Source organism: Rhinolophus ferrumequinum, chromosome 7, assembly GCF_004115265.2.
Source record: "Rhinolophus ferrumequinum isolate MPI-CBG mRhiFer1 chromosome 7, mRhiFer1_v1.p, whole genome shotgun sequence".
Taxonomy (NCBI): Eukaryota; Metazoa; Chordata; class Mammalia; order Chiroptera; family Rhinolophidae; genus Rhinolophus; species Rhinolophus ferrumequinum.
The window spans coordinates 73,329,227-73,356,984 of NC_046290.1; the positions used below are offsets into that span (position 1 = coordinate 73,329,227).

The 27,758-nt window shown below is 32.4% G+C and overlaps 1 protein-coding gene across 7 annotated transcripts in view; it reads left to right on the forward strand.

Moving 5' to 3' along the window:
* Positions 1-27,758, forward strand: part of FER (FER tyrosine kinase) — a 379,119-nt gene that overhangs the window by 58,109 nt on the left and 293,252 nt on the right. For 6 of the 7 annotated variants that reach the window (XM_033110848.1, XM_033110846.1, XM_033110849.1 and 3 more), the window contains 3 exons: positions 1,915-2,088; positions 6,948-7,047; positions 26,870-27,053. In XM_033110848.1, coding sequence (XP_032966739.1) covers positions 1,915-2,088; positions 6,948-7,047; positions 26,870-27,053 — 458 coding nt within the window. Of the gene's footprint in view, positions 1-1,914; positions 2,089-6,947; positions 7,048-16,319; positions 16,339-26,869; positions 27,054-27,758 lie in introns of those variants that run through there. The other variant, XM_033110850.1, reaches the window with a different exon arrangement.

Consider the following 27,758-nt stretch of genomic DNA (forward strand, 5'->3'; position numbering starts at 1 on the left):
GAGATTTTTTTAGGGAGAGGGGGAATGTTTGCTAGCAGTTTTGGGAGTGGGATAGAGCCAGGCTTTTGCTAAAGCTAGACGGTAAGTGGAAAGTTCTGATAAAAGGTGTAAGGAGTTTTCCAATCACCGAGCAGTTCTTGAGGGTACAGGATTCTGTAGATAGTGTCCTGGGTCAGATTAGGAGATAGTGAGGGCAGCATGGGATTGGCAGTCAGGGTGATACTGCCTTATCTCAGGAGGTTCAGATTTCCCGCAGTGACTCCAGTGAACAGGGCTATTAGGTCGGATAAGATGTGGCATTCTGGGAGAAGGAGGGCAGGCCGACCTTGGTCTGTAGTCTTTAATGTTAGCTTCCAATAAGGCTTCTCTCCTAGGCTTCAAGGACTTCTATTGTAGAATCACAAAAATTTATCACTACAAAGCAATTAGAGAGTATTTATTTTTTTAAGGTAGAGAAAGAACTGATTCCTCTCACTTTTTTTTTGGTAGCCTGAACATTATGCACATGCTATAGAATGTTTTGCCAACATTGTGTTTTTTAGCGTGACAGTATCAGATAAAAAGGCAAAGCTGCAAGAGTTATTAGGGCGATTCAGTTTATGTTTTTAATCCATGTGTGTATAGTTTTGAAACTTGTTTTCATCTTTGTTAAAACTTAGGTTTTGATGGAAGAGCTACCGGAGTTTTAAATTCCTTTGTGGTATCAAGAGCATGTTGGTACTACTTAGATTTTCGAATTTGAAAGTAAATGTGATGAGTTTATAGGCCACATGGTTTGTTCCATGTTCATAATAACATTTACAACTAAAAATGAGCCCCCTCCCTAAATACATGTCCTCAAAGGTTTATCTATTTATTTAGAAAAACCTGCAGAGCAGTGTATCAAAAACAAGATTACCAAGTCTGACTTTGGATAGATCTATGACTAAGAATTTGCTTTCTTTAGGCTACTGTTTTGATTTAGATGCTTATTAAATTTTGATTTAGGATTATGTTGGAATATTAACGGAAAGAGAATAATTTTGTTTATTCACAGATAAATAGTAGTAAACTAGAAAAAAATTCTTCTAAATATGTGAAACCATATCTTGTCCAGTTTCTGTATCTTTAACATGGATCCCCCTGACTGTGGTAATTGTCCAATAATTGTTTCTGAATAAACAATTCCTCTGTTACTATTTTCAGTATTTCTTAGTTAGAAAATCTAATAACAAATGACTTGTTCTTCCAGCAATAGCCATATGCCCACTTGTCTAAACCCACCATTTTGTGTCTCTGCTATTGAGGCAATGGTTGGAAAAACCATTGAGAACTAATGGTATTTATTTAAACAGGAGAATGACTATAGATAAAAATGCAAAGAATACCTGTGTTTCAGATGTAAGCAGCAAAAGAAGAGCCGGTACAAAGACTGAGAAAGCATTTTTAGGAAGGGAGGAAGACAAGTTGGTATGTTGGGAAATAAGAAGTCCTGCTAGCCACAAAAGAAGTTTCAGGAAGAAGTGAGTTGCCAAAGAGAGACAGGTTAAGCATAAAGATGGGAACATTTCGGTTGCCTTTGACCATTAGGACATGGTGACCTTGCTGAGAAATTGGAATTGTGTGAGCAGAAGCACTATCATGGTGTTGAAAAACAAACAGAAGACTGCAAATGGATTCTCAAAGAGTCCCTTAATCCCTTTCCTAGCAGTTTGCATGGACTCTGATACTTACTTTTGAAACATTTGCACTTGAAGTTGAGAATGCTAAATATGAAACATTCGTAGCTCATTGCACAATTGCCAGAAACCTGCCATTTTTATATTAATGTAATAATTTGTATAAAACTAAATAGAGTTATTGAATACTTAAAACACAGCCAAAGGGAAACCTCTAATACAAGTGCTAATTTTCTTTCTTTATTTTTTTTTAAAGTCATGGCTACTTATGATTCAGCAGACGGAACAACTTAGTAGAATAATGAAGACACATGCAGAGGACCTCAATTCTGGACCCTTACACAGGCTCACCATGATGATCAAAGACAAGCAGCAGGTGAAGAAAAGTTACATAGGTGTTCATCAGCAGATAGAGGCCGAGATGATCAAGGTTTGTCTTTCCATTCTTGAATTCTTCCTTTAATTGATTTTTAAAATCACGGAAACATTTTATCCTATTTGACTTTAAAAATCGTATAGTCATCATTTCCTGATAAGAAATACATTTCAGTGTCTCCAATAAGTAATAATTTATTTTTATTAAATGTAAGACATTATTGATTATAAGATACACTATTACTTTATGTACTCCTACAAAAGAAAAGAATACTGCCAATTAAACTATGATATATTGCTTTTTTATTTTTTACTTATTGAAATAGTTCTTTCAGACTTTAAAAATAATTTGTGTCATGTAATACCATGTATAAAATAAAAATGAAAATATAAGCAAAGTCAATTAGGATATTTTAAAATTTTCTCCACATTCAGCATGTGTCTCTTTTGGATAACTTTTTGTTTTTAATTATGAAAATTTGCAAATGTACAAAAGAAGAGAGAATAGTAAAATCAATTCCCATCTATGTATCCACCCACATAGTATGTTTTTTTCCATCTATATTTGCACCAACTTATTTTTTCTACACTGGATCATGTTAAAGAAAATCCCAGATATCCATAAATATTTTAGCATGTATTGCTAAAATAAGTACTCTTTAAAAAAATAACTATATTATTATTAATCTACATAAAAATAACAATAATTCCTAATATTAAATATTCTGATTGTGATCAAATGATTGTTTTTTAAATGTTTTCTACAGTTGGTTCATTTGAATTAGGATTCAAATATGGCCCAAACATTGAATTTGAATAATTCTCTTTAATGTAGGTTGTCCCCCTCCCTTTTTGAAAATATTATTTGTGGAAGAAACTGGGTAATTTTCTGTATAGAACTGATATTTCTTCATTTTGGATTTTGTTACTAGCATCTTGTGATATGATTTTACATATTCCTCTGTCTTCCAGTTTTCCTGTAAACTGGAGGTTAGATATAGAGTTTTGATAAGATTCTTGCTGTTTATTTTGGTCAAGTATACATCACAGGTACTGGTATAGACTTACTGTTGTTTCATATTAGGAAGTATGTAGTGTTGTGTCTGCTTGTTTATCTTTTTGTGATGTTAAACTTGACTAATAGGTTCCAGTATTGCCAGCCTGATCAATCTATTAAAAAAGTTTCCCTTCAGCCTTTCACCTAATAGTTTTAGAAAAAATTGATGTTCACTGCTTAGATCCATTATTTCAGTGGGGGTTGTAAAATGGCAATATTTTACTTGTATCATTCCTAATGCACTCGTTAGCTGAAATTTTTCAATAAAGAATTTTCCTTTGTCAATATTTGGTTACCCTGAGGCGTAGTTCACATAGAAAAGACATGATAAATGCTTGCTTTCTGCAGTTAAATTGCTGGTTTGTAGTATAATGAATTGGTTCTTTAGCAACTTTAAAAGTTACGACTTCTAGTTTTTGGTCCAGCATATAAGAAGTTTGGAAATTGCCACTCCATTCTAACAAACAAAAAGCTGAACAAATTAAAAAACAAACAACTCTCCTTAGGTTTATAAGAGAAATGAGATCACATGACAAATGGCCACCCCCAAAATTGGCGAGATCGGCAAGCAAATATAGAAAATCACAACTTATCAGAGCAGCAACCTTCTGGGGACCAGTGCTGGTGTTGGAAAACCAGAATGGTGACTGACAAGTGTGGACTACTCTGACAGTTGAAAACTCTAGGAGGACCCAGTCATTGAGGAAACCTCACATTTTTGTGAGTTTTACCTACTGGATCTCTACCAGGTCCTTATATTTAATATTGGGGAAAAATCTCATATTCCTGGCAATGGGAGGGGAAGAGGAACCATTTGACATACGTCAGAGCATTCTGTTATTAACAGGCCTTTCCTCAAGAGAAACTGTTTAACCAGAGCCTAACAGACCTGGGAGAAGGGAAATCAAGGGGCAATCAAGAAAAAATGATAAGGACTACCAATAAGCAACAACATAGTTAGAGGAGACAGCAAGCGTCAGAACCAGACATGCAGGGATGTTGGAATTCAAAACAATGATCTCTTTGTTTTGTATATTGGGAATTCTAATAGATAAAGTGGACAGCATGCGAGAATAGACAGGCAATGTAAGCAGAGAGGTGAAAATCCTAAGAAAGAACAAAAATAAATGTTGGAGATCAAAAACACTGTAACAGTTGTGAAGAATGGGCTTGTGAGGAAGCTGGACACAACTGAGGAAAGAATCCCTGAACTTGAGGATATATCGATAGAAATCTCCAAAACTGAAAAGCAAAGAAAATAAAGACTGAAAAAAAAGCACAAAATGAACAACATATTCAAGAACTGTAGGACAACTACAAAAGGTGCAATATATGTGTAAAGGGAATACCAGCAGGAGAAGAAAAAGAGAAAGGAACAGAGAAATATTTGAAACAACAATGACTAGAATTTCCCCCAAATTAATGCCAGACACCAAATGACAGATCCAGGAAGCTGAGAGAATACCAAACAAAATAAATGATCAAAAAGCACCCCTCCTCCTCAAAACAGAAACCAGAAACACTCAGGCATATTGATTTCAAACTACAGAAAAACAAAAATAAATCCCAAAAGAAGCCAGAGTAAAAAAAAAAAAAACCCACCTATAGGAGAATAAATGTAAGTTTTACACCTGTTTTCTCAGAAATCATGCAAGCAAGAAGATAGTAGAATGAAATATTTAAAGTGTTGAGAGAAAAAAAAAACCCTAGAATTTTGTACCTTATGAAATTATCCTTCAAAAGTAAAGGAGATTTAAAGACTTTCTCAGATGGATAAAAATGGAGGGAATTTGTTGCCAGTAGACTGAAAAGGAAAAATGATAAGGTTGAAAATTCAGATCTACATAAAGAAAGGAAAAACATCAGTGAAGGAATGAGTGAAAATAAAATAAAAACTTTTATTTTTCTCATTATTAATTGCTCTAACAGCAGTTTATTGAAGATAATATTAGCAAGAATGTATTTGTTTATGTATGCTAATGTATATATCTTGTATGTGTATGTGTGTATACATACATATATATGTTTAATTTGCTCATATATAAGTGAAATGAATGACAGCAATGATACAAGAGACAGGGAGGAGGAATTAGGATTATTCTGTTATTATAAGGATAGTGTTATTTGAAAATGGACTGGAATTAGTTATAAAGTATGTTGCAAATTCTAGAGCAACCACTGAAAAAATTTTAAAAAGTATAACTGATGTGCTAAGAAAATAGAGAGGATGGAATCATATAAAATACCCAACTAAAACCACAAAGACACAAATAAGAATAAATAACATGGGTAACAAATAGGAAATAGTAATTAATATGGTAGGTATTAATCTAAGTATATTAATAATAACCTTGAAGGTAAATGGTCTAAATGAACCAATTAAAAGATAGACATTGTCAGAGTGAATAAAAAAACAAGATTCAATCTTATGTTGTTTACAAGAAACCCACTTTAAATATAAAACTACATATAAATTAATAGTAAATGGATAGAGAAAGTTATATCATGCTAACACTAATCAAAAGAAAGCAGGAGTAGGTATATTAATTTCAGACAGACCAAACTTCAAAGCAAAGGAATTTATCTGAGATAAAGAGGGAAATTACATAATGATAAAAGGGTCAGTTCTCCAAGAAGACATAACAATCCTTAATGTGTATGTGCCTAACAACATAGCATCAAAATATTGATAGAACTGCAAACACTGATAGAATTGCGAGGAGAAACAGATGAATTTCTTATTACAGTTGGAGACTTCAACACCCACCGTGTGAGAAATGTTCCAGCAGGCAGAAAATTAGTAAAGACACAGTTGAACTTAATACCATCAATCAACAAGATATAATGAACATCTATAGATTAGTTCATCCAACAACAGCAGTGTACACATTCTTCTTAAACTCACATGGAAGATTCAACAAGACAGACCACATCCTAGACCATAAATCATATAATACATTTAAAAGAAATCATACAATGTCTGCTGTATGACCACAATGGAATTAAACTAGAAATCAATAACAGAAAGATAGCTATAAAATATCCAAATACTGGAGATTGAACAACGCACTTCTAAATAACACATGGATCAATTTGATATATTTGCTTATTTTCGTAATGTCATCCTTTGTACCATCAATGTTCATGCAATGTTTGTTAAAAGTGGGCTCTGAGATTTTTCTTCCAAGTTGCTTATGTCCCTTTTGCAAGTGTTTCATGCTGCTGGATTTCTTAGTCTTCTGAGAAGGTTTATTAGAAGCTTTTCAGCCAATATCTAAGTTTCTTATTTTTTTTCCTCAAATGCTGTTTAAATGGCTTTTTGACTACAGAATCAAGGACTTGTATTTGTCTAGACTTTCTGTAGAAATAATAATCACATGCATGGTTGCATGCGATTACTACTGTTAGGATTGCTGTCTGGCCAGCAGTGATTGTTAGATGCATCTTCTTTTGAGAGATGCTACAATGTCCAAATAAATTCAGGTCAGAACTGGTTAATTATGACAACTCAGAGTTACTCCGTACAATTAAAATAAATATTTAAATTAGCTTTTTATTAGAGAAAATATTTCTGTACACAGCAAATTAATTTATTTGTCTTTAAATTTTAGATGATGACAGCACTATTTCTTGATTTGCTCTTCTTTTTAAGAAATGTTTTTTCTTTTTAATATGCCATTGAATTTATCACTGATTTCTAAACTAATTTTTAATTTGTTGTCTGTAATAGTGTATTAAAGAACAACTCTGACCTATAAGCAGTAAAATATACATTATTTCATGCTTTGGAATTTAAGTTTTTGACAATGTAAATTTAAGCATTACAAAATTTTTTTTTGCATTTCGTTCTTTGACAGGTTACCAAGACAGAATTAGAGAAATTAAAGTCCAGCTATAGACAATTAATAAAAGAAATGAATTCTGCCAAAGAGAAATATAAAGAAGCTTTAGCTAAAGGTATGGCAAAAGTATGACAAATGCTCATTTTAGTGATTTTTATTCTTATCATTTGACAGTTATCATTATAAAGAGTTGATTGATTCCACTTAGATCAATTTGCATTGAAAATATTAAAATAAGCCAAAATAAACTGATTGTGAAACTATGTAATAATTCCTTTTTTGTTTTTTTAAATGATGCACAATATTTTTGAATAGTGCATACTAAATGGAATTATGTAGCGCCCATAATAGAATGCAAAGAGTTTTAAAATTATCTCTCTAACATCAGATTTACTTATTAAATTACTGAGTACTAATAAGAAAAATAAGGTTGTAAGGGTGTTTACAAGCCTTTTTAACCCGTTGTTACCTACGGTATTCAAAAGCCATTAAGATCACAAGATCATTTTATAACACTATTTTGCCTTTATAGCTTAATTTTATGTGTCTATAGTGCATTTTCATTAGGTGTTTTGGAAATAAAGGGAAAGAGAAACTAATGTTTTAAATAGAGATTTACAGTTATACTCTTTAAATGTGACTTACCAGTCTTCATATTTAGATTTTTTTTAATTATAAAAGTTAGAGTTTCTTAAAAAAATTCTTTCTGGATAAATATAAGCTTTATTAGAAACTCTATTTTCTTTTGCCTCTTAAGTTTACCTTTCTCTTTGATTAATGTATTTTTCTTTGCCCTTTACTGGTATATTACCTTGTTATTTTTGTAGGTAAGTGAAATAAACAGCTTCTATATTTGGATATATCTTGCACAGTGAAAACACGTTTTTATTGTTATTCCTAGTAGACTAGAAGAGATACTGATTTAGATGTGGTTCTCTCTCCCTCCATCCCTCTTTTCCTCCTTCCTCCCTATCTCTCTGCCCACCTTGCTCCTCCTCGCTTCTTTCCCTTGTTCCTTTTCTTTGTACCATTCCTTTATTCCCTCCATCTCTCCCTCTCCTCCCCATCTTTCCTCCAACATCTACCTTATGTTTCCCTCTCTTCCTGTCCTCATCCCTCCCGGAATTAACTTCATGCTTCTGCTTCTTGCAGTGCTTCAATTGCTTTTTTAGGGAGGATGAATCCATGTTCACGATTTCCTTATTTTTAAATTTATTTTTCATGTATCTCAACCAATATTTTGAGATTACAATGTCTTTATTAATGTAAACATCTCTTAAAGTGCTATTGTAATTCAATTATCTAAGTTATTTAAGTGAAGAAAAGAAAAAAATGACATAGTGGAAAGAGCATGGATTTTGGAGTTAGATAGTCTTGGATTAAATCCCAACATTTTGTGGTTATTTCATAGATTTTCAAACCTAATTACTATTCCTTTGTTATTTTTAAGAGTGCTTTAGATGATCAAGAAATGTTTATTGAGCACTTTCTATCTTTAAGTTATTGAGAAAGACACAGTAGTTCCTAGGCATTCAAGGAGCTTACCCATTTGTAGTTGACATTCTAACTTGAAACTCCAAATCTCACCCTCTTTTGAAACTAAATTTTGAAATTTAGTTTTTATACAAGGGATACTTTGCTAAGTCATCAAGTGTAGTTTAGAAATAGTTGTGTACATTTAGCATTTCCACTCAACTTGTCAAAATTGTTAATTTTATAAAGTTCGTTACCTAATGCCTGGCTAGCTTTTTCAAATTAGTGACCTATATTATAAATAACCGTATTTATATTCACTCAGAACAAGTAACGATTTAATCCAACTGTATGGTAATCCAACTATAGTAAGTATTTCACACTAGGTTTGTATATGTTGGAGAATGATTAGTTAGGAAAAGAAATACGTAATTGCTCCAAGTCTTGATGCCTATTTTTAATGATATTGTTTTACTTTTGTTTAAAAAAATGAAATCTAATTTGATGTCAGAATGTTTTAAATAGTGTTTGTACCTAAGCTTATATTATCAAAGATTATTCACCGATAATAATTGTTTTTTATTACTTTGGATCTAAATAAAACCCCATTTCGTGTTATATTAATAGTAGGAAGGCAACCAGAAAATCTTTAGTACTGTATAGTTTTAACTGGTATTTAGAGGTGTATTATTTGATTGAATTTCCTGAAGTTAAAATATGCAAGCTTATATGCATATGTCTTTCTGAAATGTAAATAAAATACTTCTGAAAATACTATCACTAAGTTATTAGTTGTTAGTATTTTCCTATTTTCAAGAATTTGATTACTCCCATTAAATCAACTTATAACCTATGAAATACATATTTTTAAAATAAGTTCTTATGTAATTGTGTTTTATGTATGAGACATGTAAATTTTTCCTTTACAATCAAACCAATCAAAACCCCTTATACTCATGTTTACACGAAAAAGTGTGAAGATATATTTTGTAAACTTTGTTTCTGTTTTCAAACTGCTTCTATGTTTAACATGGAAATAAGAGTTCTTTTGTGAAGTTATTTACTCTTTATAAAGATGATGTATGGGAAGTTTTCCAATATTTACAGGCTTTATGTCAGAACTTTAGTTCATCTGGATAGGCCAGACCAGGGCACTTAGGAACCAGCCTTAGGAACGGCTGGGGCACTTCTGGAGTGGCTACCCAAGCTTTGGTTCTGGCATCTAGAGTCATTGCTTTAGAAATTAGAAGGCCTTGGGAAAGGTCTGTATAACCCCAGTCATATGGCATCCAGCTGGAGATGACGAGGCTTTGAGAGACATGGCCTGGAAATAGTTCTATAGTCAGGGTTAAATTCTGTATTTGATCGAGAGTGGGTTCGGAGACAAGGGCTCAGTTATTGAAACTGGAGGTTAGCAGTCGATCAGCAGGAAGGCTGTGTTAATCCTGAAATTCCAAACTTCTGACTCCTGCTGTATGGATTACACGAAAAATGTTAAATTTTGTATGATAGAATTTACGTCCAATGAAACATTAGTTTATGTTCAGTCTAATGTAAAACATAGCTGCTCATTTGCAGCATGAATGTAGCATCATTTTAATTAAATTTTTTTGTAATATATCTTAAATATTAAACTTGTCTTGGTGTGTGCTGTGCTGAGGGAGCAAATGTTTGTATTAAATTGATTTAGACTAATTTGGACATTAGTCTGTTGATACTGTTTATAACATGTGCACTGAGAAAAACCAAAATAATTTTAGCTTACTGAGCTGAAGTTAATAATTTATAGTGTTTCTTGATAGCAGCATTGAGTTTTAGAATAAAAGGTTTCTGAATGCAAAATACCCAGGTTTTAACTTTCCTATTGTAGATTAAGTTTTGAACACTTTCAATTGCTTAAACACATGGTTAGGTTTAGCCATAAAGCAATTTTGTGACTCTACATAGCTTGTATTTGAACTAAGGTTCTGAATAAATGCTTGTAAATGGAAAAATTGGCCATCACATCATCCTTACAAAAAGTAAATGACTGCAAAGGAACCTCCTACAGGATCATGTTGTCTGTGAATAAAGTGATTTACTATTTCTTTCCAATCTGGACGTCTTTTTTTTTTTTCTTTCTTTTTCTTGCCTAGTTGCCCTAGCTATACCCTCCCGTATAATGTATAAAAGTAAAAATAGCAAACATACTCGCCTTGTTTCTGAACGTGGGAGAGACTTTCACCATTAAGTATGATTTTAGCTGTAGTTTTTCAGACTTTTTTTTTTTAATCAGGTTGAAGAAATTCCTTTCTATTCGTACTTCAGGATGGATGTTGGATTTTGTCAAATGCTTTCTCTGAATCAAGATGAAATTATTTTCTTCTTTTTGGTTTAATTTGACAAATTATTTGTTTGATTTAGATATACTACACTAACCTCACATTCCTGGGGTAACTCCTTTTGGTCATGACGTATTATCATTCTTTATATTATTGGATATGGTTGGCTAAGTTTTTGTTTATAATTTTTCATTTATAACTTTATTTCATTTTCATATATGGGTGATGCTGTCTTCTGAATGATTACCTCCTCTTCAGTTTTCTAGAAAGATTTGTGGTCTGTTGGTAATATTTCTGTAATATTGGTAGAATTCACTTGTGAAGCCATCTGGGTCTACTTGTTTTTATCTTTTTCCTTTTTTGTGAAGGTTTTTAAACTATAAATTCAATTCCTTTAATTGATATAGGGCTATTTGGTTTATCCTTTTTGTTATTGTTTGACTTTTAGTTAGTTGTATCTTTAAAGGAATTTGTCTATTTAATTTAAGTTGCTGAATTTATTGGCATTAAGTTGTTTATAATATTCTCTTATTCACCTTTTTATATTTGTAGAATCTTTGGTGACATTTTCTTTCTCATACTTGATTTTGGTACTTTGTGTCTTTTCTCTTTTTTTCCTAATCATTCTAGCTAAAGGTTTATCAGTTTTATTAATATTCTCAAAGAACAGCTTTAAATATTTTTTTTTATTTTTTATATTTTGTTGTCATTCTACAGCATTGATCTATTGATTGATTGATTGATCGAGTGATCAATTGTTTGCCTTAGTACTAGTACTAGTACTAGTATTTAAAAAATTTGAGTATAGTTGACATACAATATTACTTTGAGGTGTACAACAGTGATTCAACATCTATATACCTTATGAAATGACCATCACAATAAGTAGTAATTATCAGTCACCATACAAAGTTATTACAATATTATTGACTATATTCCCTATGCTGTATATTACATCCTGTGGTATATTTATTTTATAACTGGAAGTTAGTACTCTTAATCCCCTTCACCTCTTTTGCCCATCTCCCTACCGCACTCCCCTCTAGTGGTCATCAGTTTGTTTTCTGTGTCTGAGGCTGTTTCTGTATTGGTTTTTTGTTCATTTGTTTGTTTTTTAGATTCTACATATGTGTGAAATCATATGGTATATGTCTTTCTCTGACTTAGTTCCCTTAGTATAATACTCTCTAGGTTTATCCATGTTGTCACAAATAGCAAGTTTTCTTTGTTTTTTTTATGACTAAGTAATATTCCATTCTGTGTGTGTGTGTGTGTGTGTGTGTGTGTGTGTGTGTGTGTGTGTGTATTTCACATCTTCGTTATATCTTCATCTATCAGTGGCCACTTAAGATTGCTTACATATCTTGGCTATTGTAAAGAATGTTGTAATCAACATAGGGGTGCGTATATATTTTTGAATTAATGTTACCGATTTCTTCAGGTACGTGCCCAGAAGTGGAATTGTTAGATCGAATGCTAGCTCTGTTTTTAGTTTTTTGAGGAACCTCCATGCTGTTTTCCATAGTGGCTGCACCAATTTATCCCACCAGGAGTGCATGTGAATTCCCTTTTTTCCACATCCTTGCCAACACCTGCTGGTTTTTTCTTTTTTCTTTTTTTTTTTCTGTTTCTCTGCTTTATATTTAGTTGACTTATGCTCTAATCTTTATTATTTCCTTCTGCTTGCTTTCGACTTAGTTTTTAGCAGTTTTTCTATTTTCTTAATGTGGAAGCTAAGATCACTGATTTGAGAACAGTTTTCTTTATTTTTTTGTTTTTTTTTTTGTCTGATGCATGCATTTAGTGCTATAAATTTACCTAAGTACAGTTTTAGCAACATTTCATACATTTTTATATATTGTGTCTTCATATTCATTCCATTTAAAATACTTTCTAATTTGTTTTTACTTTTGTTTTTTCCTTTGATCCATAGGTTTTTCAGAAGTGTATTATTTAGTTTCCTAAAGTTTGGGCATTTTTCCAGAGATGTTTCTATTTTTGATTCATAATTTAAATTCATTTTCATCTGAGAATGTTTTTTATGACTCTATTCCTTTATATTTATGTATACATGTTATATGGCCCATAGTATGGTCCATCTTGGTGAATTCTGCTTGTGCACTTGGTAAGAATACGTGTTCTGTTGGTTGGAGTGGTCTGTATTGTCGGCTTAGTCCAGTTGATTAATGTTGTTGTTCCAATTTTAATGTTTTTACTAATTTTCTGTCTACTTGTTGAGGCAGGGGAGTTGAAATCCCCACTGTAATTGTGGATGTGTCTATTTCTTCTTTCATTTCTCTCAGTTTTTTGCTCCATGTATTTTGAAACTGTGTTAAGTATATAAATAGTTGAGATTGTTATATTCTTTTTATGACTCATCTCCTTTATTATCCTTGGTAGTATTCTTTGCTGTGTTATCTATTCTATCTGACATTAATATAGCCACTCCAGCTTTACTTGGATTAGTGTTTACATGGTATATCTTTTCTTCATCCTCTAACTTTAATGTGTTTCAGTCTTTATTTTTGAAGTACACTTCTTGTAAGCAGCGTATAGTAAGGTCTTATCTTGATAATCTCTACCTTTTAATTGGGGTAGACTACATTTAATGTGATTTTTGAAAATGTTAGGTTTCAATCTGTCATGTTACAGTCTGTTTTCTCTTTGTTCCATGTTCTTTCTTCTCTTTGCCCTTTTTTCTGCCTTCTTTTGGACTAATTGAAAAATTTCTTAAGATTTCTTTTTATCTCCTGTATTGTCTTACTAGATATAACTTTTTGTTTAGTTAATTTTTTTAATTTACCCTAGTATACCTTCAAGTGATATCATACCACTTTATGTATAAAATGGGACCCTTAAAATAGTCTTCCAGTCTGTGTGCTATTGTTCTATTTTATTTTCATGTATGTTGTAACTTCATACTCTATTGTTAATGTTTTTATTTTTGTTTAAACAGTATATTATCTTTAAAATTAAAGCAAAACATCTCATATATTTATTTATTTAGTTATCTTCTCTAGCATTCTTTATGTTATCTGATATTTTACTTTTGCATGAATGGCTAACATTTCTTGTAAGTCTGTGGATATTTTAGCTTTCATATGTCTGAAAAGGTTTTTATTTCACCTTCATTTTTTACACATATTTTTGTTGGGGATAGAATTTTGTCTTTGCATTATTTTTTCCCATTCTGGTCTTTAAAGATGTTGCTGTAATGTCACATAAAGGAGAAATCTGCTCTAATACTTGTGTTTGTTGCTCTACATATTTTATTTTCCTTTGGTAACTTTTACGATTTGTTTTTTATCATTGGTTTTGAGCACATTAGTCATGATATAGCTTGCTGTAGTTTTTCTTTTTGCCTTGTGTTTGTGGTTTCTGAGTTTCTTATATCTGAGAGTTTATAGTTTTCATCAGTTTGGAAAACTCTCAGCCATTATTTCTTCACATACATTTCCTATCTCCCCCCTCTCTTTCTGCTTTCCTTCGGACGCCCCAGTTCCACGTACATTAGGCTGCTGGTAGCTGTCTCACAACCTACTGATGCTGCGTTCACTTTTTTTTCTCTTGTTTTTTTTTTCTTTTTCTGTTTTATTTTGGCTATTTTCTATGTCTATGTCTAAAATTTACTAATCTTATCTTCTGCATTACTAATCTGCCTTTATCCTAGCAGTGTATTTTTCATCTCAGGTGTTGTAGATTTTGCCTGAATAGTTTTGATTTGGGTCTTTTCTTAAATGTTTCATGTTTCTATTTAACACATTAAGTTTTGGAGTTTTAGTGGATTTCATCTTCTTTAATCATTTGTTCTGAGAGTTATATGAGTTTATTTATTCTCAGGTTTTTCTGTCTCACTATAATGCCCCACTTATTTATGTTGTAGAATACACACACACACACACACACACACGTATGTGTATATATACATATATATACACACATACATACATATATATATATATATATATATATATCTTTTCCCATATAGCTGACATAGGCCCTTGATCACTTGCCATGTAGTACTTTGTTCTAAAGTTAAAAAATAATTTTAAGAGTAAATGTAATGGGTGCTAAAATTTAAGCAATACCATATTGAATCATATCGTATTGAATTAAGTGAATTTAAATATGATTTTTCTTGAAAGTTTTTAGTTTACTTGAAGGTACACTGAAGTATCAGAAAAGCTGTTCAAAATAACTGCCTCATAGTTATATATTCTGATGTACCCTATTTAATTGATTCTGTATGGTTAAAATTACTCTGGGGTTTTATATTTACCAAGCTTCAAAATAACCCACAAAGGCATTTGTGGGGGTTTCTTTTATGGGGGTAGAAGTCTGAATGCTTCTGTTTTACCACATGTCATATTCAGGAAAAAGAAATAAGACAGAATGAGCCACATTACACATGCCCATACCAGTCAGTGTAGAGAAGTTTGAAAGGAGCTCTCTTCACACACTTTCATAACAAGAGTGGGAAACAAATTCTTTTCAAATTCTTCTTTCTCTATGAGAAGCAAAAAAGAGTGCTAAGGGATTGGTAAATTCCCTGATTATTTACAAGCCCATACTACCCTAAGGAGACAGAGTAAGAGGTTACCTACTGCTAGAATGTGGGGAATTAGCCGTAGGCCTCATTCACAAGTAAATTTTTTTGTAATTGGAAGTAGATTTTCTTAAATTGCCTCTTCATATATTCTGAATAGTTCTGTGATATTTTATAGCCAATTAAAATGGATTAGATCCATTGAGTTGTCTCTTTAGAGTACTTTAATTATGAAAACCAGGTTAAAATGAGTTCAGACCTCAGACAGATGGTTAAATTTATATTTAAATAAATCAAAATTTTAAAAATGAATGAAACTTTTTAAAGGCAATTTTAGTGGATTTCCTTATTTTGAGTCCACTAAGAAAGGTAATTGGTCTTCTTATTCAATAATCTCTAAATCTTGGAAATTTTTCAAAATCAGAATTATATATGGATCGTGTATGGTGGTCCTCTAGAAAAATATTCTGAAATTCAAATTTACCTCTCAGTTCAACATACAGAAGAAATGCATTTTGGATACAGGACTCTCTAAAGAACAAAGTAGAGTTCAAGCTATGTTCGTTGATCATCAATTCTATTGAAAGTGAGAGGCTTTCTCTTATTTTGGACCTCCTTATCAATATGTGATGTAGCAGCAACTAACTTATGGCACAAAGGCTTTTCACTACATGAAGCTTAATATGATAGGAACTTTACGAGGTCATAAAGAGTAATGACACTTTTAGTTAGTAATCTAATTTGCATTTGATTAAAGCTGCAGAAATTGGAGTGACAGTTATAATATTATCATCTGATGCTGAAATATTATGTGGGATAGAATATGCTACATGATTCATTTATATTCTGGAGATAAATTCCTAAAAATAAAATGAAAGCATAATTATTTGATTTCTCCCTCCTTTGCTTAGTTTTATTAAATAAACAAAGATAAGTTTCACATACAAAGAGGTTAAGAGAAGTTAAATCTTTTTTCTGACTTTCCTCTATATTTTATAGGTGATCTCCTTAACAATATTAGTTTTGGACTTGATTACTAGAAAGATGATATAAACAGATGAAGAAGGTAAAATTGTAATCTTTCTATAACTTTTAACTTTTAAAGAATTTTGTTTGTTTAAATTTAATTTAAAAAAATAAGAACTATATCAATTTATATATTTTCTCATTATGTGCCAGGCACTGTTATTATATTAGGAATAATATAGATAACAAAATATCCCCAAGCCCCTGCCTCCATCAGGCTTACATTTTAGAGCAGAAGTTTGCTAATTAAAAGAATAAAATAACGAAGTGAAACATATATATAATAAGTCTGATGGAGAAAGCACTGTGTAGGTAGGGTGTTGGGAGCATGATCAGGTTAGATATCATGGAGAAAGAGACGTTTAAATGAAGAGTGAAGGAGATGAGGGAGTGAAGTGTGTGGTTATATGGGGCAAAGAGGACTCCAGACAGAGGGAAAAGCCAAAGCAAAGTTATGGAGATGGGATCATGGTTGGAATATTTGAGGAGTGTTACCGTTACCTGTGGCTGGCACTGGAGGATCGATAAAGGTATAAAGATATGAGATTAGAACAGAGAGGAAGAATGATGGTGGTGGCAAGAAAGGAGAGAGTATGAAGGATCTTGGTAGTTCCTTTAAAACACTTTGGCTTTTACTTTGAGTAAGATAGGAAGCTATTGGAATTTGAGCAGAAGAATGACATAAAGTAACTTACATTTTCACAGGACAATCCTGGTAGCATTGTTGAGAATACTCTAAGGGTGGGGGAAGGATGGAAGTAAGGAGACCAGTTACTTCCAGGCCATTGAAGGAATAATCCATCCAAGGGCTTATGCTGGTTTGGACCTGAGTGGTAGCAGCAGAGGTGATGAGAAATGGTCAAATTCTAGATATCCAATTGACTATTGTTATTTACTGTACTTGTGCTCTATAGAATTACTGTGAATACTAAATCTGCATTAATTGAGTCCTGAATCATTGCCCCTAGTGGACATAACATAAGGCGTTAGCTTCTTATAAGCAGGGCCACAATATTTTTGACAGTTCACCAACACATCACCAAATATACGAAACAATACATTGTTTTATGTGTGTTTCTTTCTGTTTAAAGACACCTTCTTCAATATATACTGTTGAACCATTAACGTTAAACTCACAGCTAACAGTGCTATAACTCATGACTAAACAAGGGTGTCTAACACACATTTTTTCTGTAATGCACGTCACAGCCTTCTTGAGCATAAGGCTACTAAATAGCATTTCAGCACTGTGCTCGGGGCTGTTTTAAACAGAAAAGTTATGAACAAAACGCACAAAAAAATGCAAAACATACAGAGCTAAATAGACTGCAGAAAGCACAGTTTACAGTATGAGAGCTGAAAAAAAGCCAGTGCATCGCCTGTTCAACTTCAGTTGGGAACGTGTGTGTCGGGCAGTGCCTTCACCGCTTTGTGTGTGTGCATGTCTGTGATTGACCTGGAAAGCACCGTGAGTATTAATTTTGGGATTACAAATAAATTTTAGGCAGTAGGTGAATTCAGGAATATAGGAATATTGAAGATCAACTCCCAATTGATTGAAAATAGACCTTAAAGCATTTGCTTATGAATTGGATATAGTGTACGAGAGTAAGAAGTCGAAGATGATTCCAAGTCTTTTGACCTGAGAAACTGAAAGGATGACATTGCTATTAACCAAGATGGAGAAAAGTGAGGGAGGAACAGATTTGGAAGTGAAGATGAGGAGTTTGTTTTTGAGGTTTTTATTAGATTCCTAAGTGGAGATGTCAAGTTTGTACTTAGATCTCTATTTCTGGAGATCTCCTGGGAGAGGTATGGGATAAAAGTATGAATCTGAATGTTAGTATTTAAAGCCGTGAGATTTGTTGACATTACCAATGGTGTTAAAATAGAAAAAAGAAGAGTCCTAAGACTCAGCCCAGCATTAAGAAATGAGGAACATGAGGAGGAACTTATAAAGAAGACCAAGATAAGAGGAAGACCAAAATAATGTATTATTCTGCAAGCCAAATGGGGGAGGAAAGGATTTCAAGGAAGAACAAGTGATCAACGAGGTTGAGTATTGCTAAGACATAAGATGAAGACTAATATTTGGATTTAGCAAACATAGGTTATCGGTGACTTTGACAAGAACAGTCTGATTGGAGCATTAGAGGAGAAAGCAAGCCTAAATGGGATGGGTTTAAAGAAGGAGTGAGAGGAAAGAAACCAATGATAACCAGTACAGACAAGTCTTTTCAGGAGTTTTGCAGTAAGGGAAGGAGAAAGACAGGGAAGTACCTAAAAGAAATAGAGTCAAGGGAGGATATTTTTTAAATATTAGGAGTTAGTACAGCTTGTTTGCTGATGAAAATGCTCCTGTAGAAAAGGAAAAGCTGCAATACAGTAGAATGAAGGAAGAATTGTTGGAGCAATATCTTTGAGCAGGTGAGAGAGGGTGGATCTAGTACCCAAGTGAATGGATTGGTCTTTTAGAGCAAGGGCAGTTTATTCATAGTGATAGTCTAAGAGAGAAGGTGAAATATACAGCTATATAGAGATAAAAGTTTAGATATGCTGATGAGAGTTTCGTGAAGTTCTCTTAAATCGTTTACTTTTCTTCGTGGGGTTCATGGGCTCCCTCTTCATACTTATACAGTTCCAAATTCAAAATCATAAGGTATAAGCAAGTGAGCATACAGTGAAAAGTTTTTCTCCTAAACATTACCCAGTTTATTTCTCCAAAGGCAACCAATAATATCTCTTTTTTTTTCTAGATACATTCTATATATATCCCGTAGCTTTTAAGGCACTCATTAAGAGTATTTATTAACTTATTATATAACCTTGTATATTATAGTGCATTATTAGGTTAGTGATTGGTTGGTTATCTGTTGTAAATCAGTGATCTTTATACTTCCTCTTTTACAGTTATATCCTAACGTTATGATGACTGTTTTGTGAACATCTGTTTCGATTTTCTTATCAAGTATCTTTTAAGGAAGTGACTACGTGTCCCTCATAGAACCTAGGACACCATGGAATCTGGATAAAGATTGAAAGGAGGAGTGCCCCTTAATTTGTTGTAAATGTTGTTCTTCCACACACTTGCCTAATCTTGTAAAGAAGAATGATAGTTTTTCTATTCATATTCTGGTTGTCTTTGTCTATTAATATTATTTGTAGTGGAAACATACCTGTTTTGTGAAACATATATATTAAAACCAACTTTTTTTTTCCTTTCCATCTGGGAAGTCAGTTTTTTGATATGTAAAGAATATTAAAGAACAAATCATGAGACTTTTCATATCTAGTCTAAATCCAAATTTTTAGATTTAATGGATATTCATATAATTTGAATTTTGATCAGATTTTCACAGCTTTCCATTTTTAACTTTTTATTTTGATATTTCAGACGTACGGTAATGTTGAAAGAATAATACAAAAATTTTCATATAACTTTCACCTTTATTCCCCAAATACTATTTTACCAAATTTGTTTTATCCTTTTCTTTCACAGTATGTGAGAGAGAAACTCAAACTGGCTCCTCTGTCCTTTTGGCATGTTCCTGTTATTCATAGATCATTTATTTTCTGCCTTATACTTTTCCTGCTCTAGGTCCTGCTCCATTTCTCTAAGGAACCATGTTCCTTTTAGTGGAAAATAGTATTTAGAAACTAATATTTGGGTACTATGTGTGCTCATTGCTGATGGAGAGTCTTTGTTCTACGTCCACTCAAAGGACAGAGATAGGAAATAAACAAATCACGCGCGCACACACACACATACATCTATGCCTATTTCTGAATCTGTCGATTTATCTATATTAAAACTAAAGGTTCACATTGATACTTCCAATTCCAATCAAACATCATAGAGTTCATTCTATCTTTTCCTATTTATGTATTTGCAAGTTCTTTCTCTGATATTGAGAAATCTGGCTTCTGTTATTCATAATCTATATACTAATTTGATCAATATTAAAATAACAGAAAGTAATTTCAGAATTGCTAACTCATGCTTCTGAAAAAAGAAACTTACCAACTAGCATTCAGTATTTGTTTAGAACTTTTTATCTTTAGTCAAATATTTTATTTAGTCAAATTTATCCTTTTATTTAGTCCCATATTAATTTCCAAAGTTACTTTCTTCCCCACTCCTTTCAGTGTGGTTATGTTATTGGAAATATAGTTTGGTTCAATTCTTTCTGTTGTATCCCATTTTAAGTTGTTTTTTCCTTCTCTTATCCTTACTGATTTTGTTTGTTTGCTTCATTAATGGTTACACGTAATAGTTTCAAAAGTGAGAACTATACAAAACTATATACTTAGAGAACTATATCTTTAATTATTTCTCTTTCTTCCTTACACACAAACTGTGGTATTCTTTTTCACTTTGCTTTTATACTTGATAATTGTATAGAGAAAATCACAGTATTTCAGTATGTAGATTGCTCTCTCATTCTTTATAACTGCTGTCTAGTACTTCATTATAAGTTTACTCAAGCACTTTCCTATGTGTGGATATGTAGTTTAGTTCTAATTTTTCCAATTATATACACTACTACCATGAATAACCTTGTGTGTGGCATTTTTTCTTTTCTATTCTTTTTTTTTTTTGTCATTGGAAGACTATCTTAAGCATACATTTCCTAAAAGTGTGATTTCAGAGTAAAAAGATAAATGTTTGTGTAGTTTTGTTATTGCCAAATTTGTTTCTATAAGGATTATCAATTTGCATTTCCACCAGAAATGTGTAAGAGTATCTATTTCATCATACCCTTGCCAAAAAAGAGTGTTTGCCAGTTTGGTAGGTGAGAAATAGCATCTTGTAATTTTAATTTGTTTTATTATGAAGAGCATTTTAAAATATTTATTTTTCTGTGAATTGTGTTTTGCCAGTTTTTTTTCTATTGAGTTTTTGGTCTTTCTTTTCCCCTTAAAGTTTTAAGAATTTTTAAATATATTGCAACAAATAGCTCTTTTTCTATTATACATGGTGCATATATTTTTCACTAGGTTGCTACCATCTGACTTTTTAAATTATGTTCTCCCCCCACACACACTCAAATGATGATGCTTTAGCTACAGATATTGCTGTGAGAAACAAACTGTCTTTATCTCTATCCCAGGAATATTTGTGTCTTCTTTCCACATCCATGAAATCAAGGCAGACTAATTTGTTAACTTGCTAGTAGGGTAAAATCCCATACCCTTCATGTTCTTGACAAAAATGTATGTGTCCTTTCCTTATTTTTACTTGCATTTTTTTTTCCTGCAAGATTTTAAGTTTTCCTCTCTTTCTTCTTTTTTTCCTTCACAGTTTCCAAAGTTACTTCATTTTAACTATTTCTGCCACTGAAGTGTTACCTTTCTAAGACTGCTTTCCTTGCTTCTATTTATAGACCATTTAAAATTTGGGTATTCTCTGCCTGTTAGTTATGCTGAGAGTGTGAGTTTTATTTTTCTTCTTTTTAAAAATAGGTTTAGATATGTGGGAGATTCAGAATTATGATAGGTTACCCTATTCCAGCCACCCAGAATCCCTACTATTCACAGCTTTGTTACATTATAGAATATAGATTTTAATATAGTATGTCATTTAATTTATAGGTTAGTAAAAGACTGAGCCAATTGAATCTAGCAATCACTATAAGCAAAGAAATGATGTTGCACAGAGTTAGAGAGCTTGCTTTTTAAAGGTATTTTATGTTCAATTTTAAAATTAAATGATTTTGTTAGATCCCTATTTTAGTTCCTTGAACAGTTTAAAACTAATAATACATCTTCAATAAATATTTCTTGATTAATATATCAAATATTCTTATACCAAGAAATTAAAAGTATTACAGTAAAACTATACCTATTGTATTTTTAATGCTTAATAGGAGTAGATGATCAAAAAAGTTTTTTTCAGCTTTCTAGTTTCAGTACCTTCTTTAGCCTTTGCTATTCACTGTGCATTTTGACAATTTTTTGCCATTTGATCTTCATCACAATCCAATAAATTGAAAAGAGCAGATAATTTAACTTCCAGGTTTAAAAATTAGAAGCTAAAATTAGATTGGGTGGCAGAGCTAATCAGAGGAGAAGCTAAGACAAAAACTGACTTCCTGACTTATTTTCAGAGTAACACTGAGTAAAATAGGTTGCTCATTCATTATTTCCATATACATATTTGAATTTTAACTTCCAGCCAAAGAAACATATGTGGACATTTGGCCCAAGTAACTTATAAATTAAGATGCGTTCCCATTCATTTTCTTCTTACTCAGAGTAATAAGTAAAACTTGTATAGTTGAGGAGGAATGTTTTAAAAGAAAGGAAAAATGTAAAACTAGAATGCTTAGTTATTCAAATCAGAGTCTGCTTGCTGGCTTTCTACTATAATATTTAACAAATGGTAAACACTTCAGAAGTTTATAATAAAAAATACTTAACTTTCCAGACTTGCTTAATGAGTAGTCTAGCCTGTCTCTTGTAAATGTCAAACTTACGTAACTTTGAGTTTTGCTAGCCTCATAATATTGTTTATGGCATCACATGTTGTATACCCACTGTGTTATTACAAATCTTAAACAGATTTGTCAACAAGTGGTGACAAAAGAATTGTAATTTGTTCTTTTGTGAATTTCATTATGTGGAGGAGGAAAAGGTTCATTACGTAGGGGAGGATTTTTTTCTTCTCTTAATTGACACATAGAACAATGCCCCACTCACTGCCTCTTATCATTAAAAATGAAAACAAAAAGAATAAAAAAACAGAAAAAACACAAAAGCATACAACAACAGAGGTATAATTCTTTGTCAGTGTGAATTTATTCACTATGTATGTTTCATTAATTTTCAGCTCAACTGTAATTTTATAAAAGTTAAGAAAGTATAATAGTGATCTGAGATATTCTGAGCCAAAAAGCTTATGTGGCAAGAATTGTATTAGGTAATTTTTTGCAATATATTTTGTTAAATAAATGGAATTTTAAAAATTTTATTTGTAACTTTGATTTTCTCATAGTATTACTGTATGTTGAATTTATTTATGTAGTCTCGATGGGACCCTAAGTATTTATTTTAAAATGAATCAGGAAGAAGCACAGTAGAATTTGTTTCTAAACCATGCCAAGTGAGCACGTTTTTGAAACTTTCTGTTTCCCTACAAGGGAGGGAGGGTAGGAGGGAAATATAGATAGATTAATCAATTGATCGTGTAAATGTACAAGTACACATTATAACCAAACGCACAAATGTATGTGAGCTGTATAGTACAACCTCCCCCTGCCAACAAACCCTACTAAAGCCTACCCCCAATTTCATTTTTAAGTCCAAAGCTAATTTTAAAGAATTTATTGTTAACATTATTTTAATGTAATGGATTCTGCCTTGGATGTTTTCAAAGGCATTTACTTTTTTCTAAATTGTGTTAATGACCACTGGTAAGCTGTTGATCATTAGATTTTGCTTATAATAGTCTTCTTCAAGTTGTCATACACCGTATCTGATAAAGAAAGAAAAGCAACTGGGCACTTCTTAACTTTTCTAAGGTTGTTTTGGGTCATAAAATCTTAGTGAGCTGAGTATTGTGAATTTAGTGAATCATTTTGCACTGCCTAGAAAGACAGATGAGTAGTGTGCAGTTTAAAATCTGTGCAAATAAGAGGACAGATAGGTGGTTTAGATTGTTTAAATGTCTCCATGAAAATGTTTGTGTGGAGAACTTGACTCCGGAAGTTATATACTAAAAAATCCAATTAATAACTAATTATGAATAATGGAGTTTATATAAAGTGTAATATATTTTTAAAAAGTGACATAAAATATGGAATTCACTCACTTGTTATACTTTTTAAACTTATAATGAAAATTAATAAATCAGAGTACAATACTCAAATATTCTTGCCTGGTAAATGCTTGCCTTATTTTCTTATGAATGTGTGGACTCTGGAAAACTCTTTATTATTTGGAATTATTTATCTGCATAAGTGCAATGATCTTTTGAATTGTCTGTTGTCAGAATTTATTGGGTTGCAAGTAACAGAAACTTAAACTAGCTTAAAAATGGTGTATCAAAAGAGCAAAAAACACAACCCTCCCCCCAAAATTAAAGAAAAGGGCCTTAAAAAGGGTGCTCTGGCAGCTTCTGCATTAAGTGTTTGGGGACTTTCACTATCATTCAGGCATGAATGTGACTTACCTCCCAGCCAAAGGATTGGTTCTTCTTTGGTCGGGTATGCAATTTGGATCTTGGGTGTCAGCCTCACGTAGGAGTCTCCTCCTGACTTGCGTGGGTAGGGAGAAAAAGGGGCTGTCATTTTAGAGGAAGGTTGTGTGGCTGGCCAGGGGCCGGCCATAGATGTATCAATTGCGTTGACTCTTGGGGACATTTTTTGAAATGTATTTCTGCAAGAAGGATGCTAAGCAGCAATGTTTATGGGTAAGTAAATATAGTATTCTATGATAAAACTATTATAGTAGCTGAACATGTAGGGGGATGTGTTCCAGAGAATGTTAAAAATCATTTGTGATTAGTATTAGTGAAGTGATCAATTAATTCCTAAATTAAAAAAAAAAAATCCTTAGTGCCATACAGTACATACATGTTAAAACTTCTCTAGAGATTTATATTAACTGAGGCAAAAATTTCTTGGTTACTGAATGAACATTTAAAAATAATCACAATTAAACTATAAAAGAATTTTTAAAAATCACAGGACATCCTTCATAGGGTGATACCAGTTGTGTATTTAAAAATTTGTATGATTATTTACTGGTTCATGACATAAAACATGTAAGTATGTTATCCCTGTGGGTTATAGTCAAAAAATGAGACAACTCATTTCTTTAGTGGCTAATGTTATATTTTTATGATTCTTTCCAATAAAACTGTATTAATATATTTGCTTCCATCGTCCCACTCAAGTGTTAGGACCTCTTTCCAGTCAGCAGTGAGAGAGGTTAGGAAAGATACTCTGGTGATTAAATTATTTCCTAATCAAGGTCTTTAGGTTATAAAGTGAATTAGGTTATCTAGGGCAACATTTTGTGAATAACCTTAACAGTTATTAATATCACCATATTCAGAAACCAGCTAATGGGGTATGGGTAGAGAATTACACTCTGTGAAATAATTATGTGCTGCTTCTGAGGAGAAGTCAGTGGTGGTTCTAGTATTTGGAAATGCTAGAGTTCGTTGGTCATAGAGACATACTAGTCTGCTGGAAAGATTTGTTTCCTTTTCCACCAGCTGGATGTAGTTCCTATGTCTCATTAGAGGGTGATGGGAAAACCAAGGGAATTCTTCTTCTGTTGCTCTCCCTGGGTGTTTTCTGGGGAGATCTGAGGTCTCCTCTCTCTGCAAAAACTTTTTTTATCTGCTTTTGGTGCTGGACTGGAGACATTATCTGATAGGGAATGTTTTTCTGATCCCTATCCATAGGGAATACTCAGGTGCTGAGCCCAAACCGAGTGGCAGCAGAGGAGAGCCTCCAGCGTCAAAAATTCTCAACATAAGATCTATTTGGGGAGAGATTCATTTAGAGAACTATTTGGAAAGAGGGAAAAATTAATAAATATTTGGAAAAATTTATTCCCTAAATCTAAATAGTTGACATGAAGTACTACTTCAGTTTACATGAAAAATTAAAGATCTACTTAACATTTTTATTTATTTATAGACATTTGTTTCTATTATCAATCTGTAAATGTTTTCTGAATGATTTTACTAAAGGAACCACAAAAAGTTCTAGTTTATAATATTATCTCCTAGACTTCTCCCACACCAAGTCAATTTCTCTGCTTGATTTCCATGTCACTTGCAACCTAAAATTGCTGTATGTAGATGGACATATTTCCTTCGCTTCCTCAAAATTGGCTGTCTTTGAGCTTATTTGTTTGCTTGCCTATGTAACATTGTTTATCCTTTCCCTGTTTTCACTCAGAATTTCAAGTCATCAGACCATAGGCTTTATGTCAAGGACTCTGTTTCGCCAAACACTGAATTCCCAATGTTTAGCACAGTTCCTGGTGGTGATCAGTTAATAATATTCATTGAATGAAAGGAAGGGAGAAAGGGTGAAAGAGTGAGTGAGAGGGAGGAACTATGATCTGGTGTGTCTTTCATATACCTTTCCAGACTTGCCTCATCTTTGAAGGTCTGTTTTCTCCACAAAGTATCTTCTGTCTTTCCTTGTCTTTATTGATACCTCAAATATAGACCTCAAAATTTAGCATTATTTACAAACTTTCTGGTTTTCTGGGTTATACAGTTTGATGTGCACTCTTTTTTTAATTTAGGGTAAGCTCTTGAACATGAGAAGGATCATATATTTGTACAATTTTATTAAAAAATTGTACATTATCCTTTATTCACCAAACATTTACGGTAATGCATGCCTCCTTTAGAGCAGCCTCTGTGCAAAGTATTAGCAAATAAACAGCATTTTGCATAGAGGTAAGCACATAGTATACGTTTAATAAACTTTTAATTATTCATAATGTATGTGAAATAACATAAAATAATGGTAACGTGGTTGCACACCGTGAAGATAAAACTTTTAAATTATATCTTTGCTAACTTTCTTCGATGATCTCTTCAGGGAAAGAAACTGAAAAGGCCAAGGAACGTTACGACAAAGCCACAATGAAACTTCATACATTGCATAATCAGTATGTATTGGCATTAAAAGGGGCCCAGCTTCATCAGAATCAGTATTATGATACCACACTTCCTCTGCTTCTGGACTCCTTACAGAAGATGCAAGAAGAAATGATAAAAGCACTGTAAGATATCTCTCATTAGATATAAAATGATTTCCTTTCATAAAATGATTTTAACATTATTTTTTCTCCTAGTTAAGCTCTTATATAAAAGTTGTCTATGCTTTGTAAACTTCCTTATTGACCCAGCCCAATGGGTGTTTCAGACCTGTTTTACTTTGTTCCTTTTTGATTGTTACTTCTGGTGTCCTTTGATTTTATGATCATCTCCTAAACCTTCTAGCTAGCCTCCCAAATCATCCTTCTTTTTGTATGTTTTTGTTTTGCTCCAATTAACTAGAAATTTATATGAAAAAACATTTATTAGTTGACAAGTGTTAAGAAGTGGATATCTGTCTCCAGAGGGTTGGGTATTTAAATCTTGAGCAACTGAAAAGCCTGAAACAAAGAATTTTCTGAAGGTTTATTTGTCATCTTTTTGTATGAAATTAAAACAACAAATATTTATTAAAGTTCTACTATGCAAAACACATTGCTTGATGCTTCTTGGGGATATAGACATGAGTAGGCCACAATTTTTGCATTCGAGGAGCTAACAGTATACTTTGGTCAAATACACACATGTGGACTATACATATTGATTCAAGACAACAGAAAAAGATAAACTGCCTTCGGTAAACTTCATTAGCTGGTTTAGGTGATTTCCCCATTTTCCCAATAAGAAAATCAATGTTTTTAGTCAATTTAAATATGTAAACATCTAAGAGT